General features: G+C 43.0%; 1 protein-coding gene across 1 annotated transcript in view; it reads left to right on the top strand.

Moving 5' to 3' along the window:
• dock4b (dedicator of cytokinesis 4b) overlaps nucleotides 1-5,000 on the top strand; it is an 89,396-nt gene that overhangs the window by 78,259 nt on the left and 6,137 nt on the right. The window contains 3 exon segments of the mRNA XM_076296609.1: nucleotides 1,955-2,064; nucleotides 3,468-3,540; nucleotides 4,856-4,975. Of these exon segments, the coding sequence (XP_076152724.1) occupies nucleotides 1,955-2,064; nucleotides 3,468-3,540; nucleotides 4,856-4,975 (303 nt within the window).

The raw sequence follows: 5,000 nt of genomic DNA, 5'->3' as shown, positions 1-5,000 counted from the left end.
ACATCTTTTCTCACCTTACCTGTCTCCTCTGCTGTTGAGTGTGTGTGTGTGCGTGTGTGCGTGCATGCGTGCGTGCGTGTGTGTGTGTGTTGAGGGTGTTGCTGGGGTTTGTTAGACCCTTGTAAAACCTCTGCCAGATGGTTAGACAGAGAGAGAGTTTGCCACTGTGAGTCATACAGGTCTCAGTAGTGGGATGCCTTGGATTTAAGGGCTTAACTTCAGTCCTAAATGTCTGTGTTTGTGTGATGTGGATGCATACGTGTAGTTTTGATGTTGTGGTGACATGGTTTGATGTTGTGGCCTCTCAGCGCACAAACTCAATCACTCTACGTTGTGTGAATCTGCAGCAAAGGTTTTTTTTATTTTGTATAGGTGTATAGATGTCTCTGCCCCTTCATAGACGTTTGCTCTAAATAAATAGCAATCGCCACCCATTACAATACTGCTACGATTTGTTGAGGCATGAAATAAATGAAAATCTAATTTCATCAGCGGCTTCCTAGTATCTTCATTCTCTGAGAGCAAACATGCTGATGAAAATGTGCATACATACTGTAAGTCATTTGCATAAAAGCGTCTGCTAAATGAATAGATAGCGTAAATGGATTGTGTTTTTTTCTCTTGGCCTCCAGCCAGTGCTTTATAACTTACAGAACTATCAGTGTGGACAGAGTCCACTGATCATCCTGGTGATGAAGATGTGGTTGTGAGCACCGTTAGCCATCCTAAACATACTGCATGTCTGCCTGTGGGATTGGTGGTGCTTCATTGTAATGAGCTCTAGGTGCCTTGAAAGGCACTATATAAATGCAATGTGTTGTTCTTGTTGTTGTTGTTGTTTGTGTAACTGCAGTCTCACAGACAACATGACATTATGCACTTTAGCACCTGACACACTCCCTCAGATTATTATGTGGATAACACGTGTTAACGGATGTTAGCATGGATAACGTGTGTTAACAGCTGTTAAAGTATAAAGTACAGAGTTTAATATGACATGCACGAACCTAATAAGTTGTAAATGTAGATAGGCTGCATTCCAGGCTCTTTCATGCACTCAAAGAGTCTTCATCCATCTGCCACGGTCTTCTAGTCACCAATGGGCCTGGGTTATGTGAATAGTTGTAAAACAGTTCAGTCATTTGGCAGTGACATTGTTTAATCGTTAATGAGTGTGAGTGAAACAGATAGAAACATGCAAACTTGTAAACCAGAAATCCACTTCCAGCTTTGCAGCCTTCAGTAAGCTGGATCATTTTATGAGGACCTAGAGCGTTCAGACTGCTGTAACCACAGAGGTGGGAGGAGAAAAGGAGAATGGAACAGATGCTCAACGTGGGCAGAAAACAAAACACCTTACATGTGTGTGCATGTAAACACACACACACACACACAGAGAGAGAGAGAGAGAGAGATGTATGTGCACAAATGTACACACACACACACACACACACACACACACACACACAGAGAGAGAGAGAGAGATGTATGTGCACAAATGTACAAACACACACACACACACACACACACACACACACACACACACACACACAGAGAGAGATGTATGTGCACAAATGTACAAACACACACACACACACACTCTTACACACATGGCTACACATGAACACACGTGCTCACACATCCAAATGGCCCTCCTGTGTGGTTGTCTGTCGCCCAGAAAAGTGCAATTCTCACCTCGGTGGGGGGAGGTGCGGTGTGGGAGCTCATCACTCCTGTCCTGCACGGGGTGCTGGGGCATGCAGCCAGCTTCAGCGTGTGTGTGTGTGTGTGTGTGTGTGTGTGTGCTTTTATGTGTGTGTCTGTCTGTGTGTGTGTATATTTTTTGCAGGAGATAGGGTATATCTCTGCATTTGCTTTGATTCTTCTATATACGCTGGGATTATGTTCCTTTAACCCCTTACTTTCACCTTTGCTCTCTGTCATGTTCTACTAGGTTCTCCCCTGCTCCCGGACAAACACAAGCACTCACGGGAGAACGCCTGCCTGTCCCCACGGGACCGACCCTGCAGTGCCATCTATCCCAACCCCCTGGACCCCACACAGGTGACGTGGAACGGCAGAACACACATCCACCACCATCGTTACGCACAAACACTACAACTATGTGTTGATGATGTCAACTAGTCTAGGAAAAGCAGCAGTAACTACCATACTGGGGTGCGTTTCCCAAAACCATAATTGATTAAACTAAGTTAGCAACTTTGTTGGTTGCAATGCAATTTCCCATTGCCAACCAACTAAGTTGCTAACAGGTTAGCAACTATGGTTTTAGGAAACGCACCCCTGCACGGTATTGCACAATACCATATAGTATACTATGCTATACTAACTTATACTATGCTATTCTCTTCTAAACTATGCTATGCTAGGCTATACTTAAGCAACATGACATGAGTGAGAGTGGGTTTGGTTAAGGATATACCCTGGCTGTAGTTCAGCCGTACTGTAGGTACAAGGCTGGAGGTCTAATGCTGCAGCTTTACTGTTGCCAAGCAATGGAAAATGTCATTCTTTCGCTTGTCCTCAGGTTACATGAAGATCTGAATATTCACCCAACTCCATGTTGCTATACTTAAGCAACATGACATGAGTGAGAGTGGGGTTGGTTAAGGATATACCCTGGCTGTAGTTCAGCCGTACTGTAGGTACAAGGCTGGAGGTCTAATGCTGCAGCTTTACTGTTGCCAAGCAATGGAAAATGTCATTCTTTCGCTTGTCCTCAGGTTACATGAAGATCTGAATATTCACCCAACTCCATTTACTGCATTTTTTTAGCTCTATAACTGTCAAATATGACATCTCACTTTGAATGAATGGAATGTTTGCAATCAGAAACTTTAGTGCAAAATGCAGTCTGGGTGGGAATATGAATACTTAATACGTAATACTATGAATAAATAGTACTATGAATATTAATACATTTTACCATACTTAGTTGAAAAATTTTACATCAGAATGGATATTCCCATTCAAAGGAATATTGACACACAGGTCTTAAGTGTTAAAGGTAACTACACTTTAAGTTATTTGGATGACACTGTGTGCTCAATTCGAGATCTGTTTAACTTAAGTATATATAAGTATATATACTTTTTTGATCCCGTGAGGGAAATTTGGTCTCTGCATTTATCCCAATCCGTGAATTAGTGAAACACAATCAGCACACAATGAGCACACAGTGAGGTGAAGCACACACTAATCCCGGCGCAGTGAGCTGCCTGTATCAACAGCGGCACTCGGGGAGCTGTGAGGGGTTAGGTGCCTTGCTCAAGGGCACTTCAGCTGTGCCTACTGGTCAGGGTTCAAACCGGCAACCCTTCCGGTCACAAGTCCGAAGCACTAACCAGCAGGCCACGGTTGCCCACAACTTATCTGGTATTGTTTTGGGCGCTTTAACAAATCCGGTGTTAGTTGTTCTGACTCATTTCGGTCATTTGGTTCCTTAGAGGATGAACGCACACCAAATGGGGGATTCCACATTACCGCGCAGTGAACCCAACATCTCTGCTCCTGACAAAGGTTAGCCACACACACACACACACACACACACACACACACACACACACAGCACACTTTCAGCAGGTATCCTAGTCTACACTGTACAATCACTCATCTAACAATATGTGACAGGGCATCACTAGATAATTCTCCCACTCACAGACATTGTCAGAATTATTCCCAATAAGAAAAAGAAAGCAGTGTGTTGATGTGTGTTTCTTTGAAGTGAGGGCTGCACATTCGTTATCCTTCCAAGTGCTTATCCATCCCATAATTTATAATAGTCTTGATGAGGAGTTTCTTAGACAAAGTCCCCGAGGAGCACTGCTCAAGCCAAATATGTGTGGGAATGGATAGACAGTATGTCAGGGTTTTTTTGTTGCTTTTTTCTTTGCTCATCTGATGCAAATGTGAAATAATTTGGCATATCTTTGAGAGACTTGTAGAATCCGATTTATTTATCCCTGATTCCACTCTCAGTAAAACACACACACACACATACACATACGGCTCGACAAGGTTTCATAAGGAAAAAAGAAGGAATGAGGCAACAAAATGATTTCATTAGAAGGAGGAGAAGGTATGAGCAATCCGGCAGTAAAGTCTCCTCTCCTAACACACAGAGATGTCAGTCACTCACACACTGACAACGGCACTATCAAATCAGTGTTAGATTAGCACTCTGTTTATTGGCGGTTGTTTGTGTACAGTTTTATTAACGATTTATTTGCATCGACGGTAAAGCACTTTGAGTCAACTCTTGATGTTGTTTTGGTATGTGCTATATAAATAAAAGTGACTTGACTCATAATGGAAGGATACACCCATAAGTGCCAACAGGGATGTTGAAAATAGACTGGCTGAAATGGATTTGTTTATATCTATGCCCCTTGAATACTCAACAGCATTTAGCGCTGAAACGGTACCCAGTTAGTCAAACACCTACTAAAAGGATTATAATCCAACCCGATCAACAACATTAGATTGTGTTTTAAAATGGCCCTTTTTTGTGCAAATGCATATATGATATCCTTGAGAGGGAGGTTAAAATGTCTGCTCGTGTGAAGATAACTGTCCTTATTTTTGTAAGCTTTACAATGTAAAGCAATGTTTATTGAATTATATAAATATAAACAAAAGCACAGTCCCACACTTCACTCCCCCCCCCCCCCCGCTCCTACCCCAACCCCACCCCTCCCCTCCCCATCCCTCACCAACACATGGACAACAGCCGGCCGAATGTTTACCATCAACTGAGGATTGAGATTAAATTTACAATGATAATTCCAAATGATGATAACTGTGTTGATTTGCACCTGTCCTACGTGTTTTGAAGTGGTCAGGCCTGCTGCGAGTAGCTGGAGTCTTGACTGTGTTAAAGAGGCCAGCACACCACCGCAGCCAGCTTCTGACAGGTTCTTATGTCCCCCTGTCCCTCCTAGGCCACCGTACTCAGGTAAAAGGAAAGAAAATACACCAAC

This window comes from Alosa pseudoharengus, unplaced genomic scaffold, assembly GCF_046254945.1.
Source record: "Alosa pseudoharengus isolate Yale_2024_CS ecotype anadromous, Long Island Sound unplaced genomic scaffold, YU_APseudo_1.1 YU_APseudo_1.1_scf_20, whole genome shotgun sequence".
Classification (NCBI taxonomy): Eukaryota; Metazoa; Chordata; class Actinopteri; order Clupeiformes; family Clupeidae; genus Alosa; species Alosa pseudoharengus.
The sequence above is the reverse complement of the archived record's forward strand: the minus strand, read 5'-3'. Positions and strand labels throughout refer to the sequence as shown.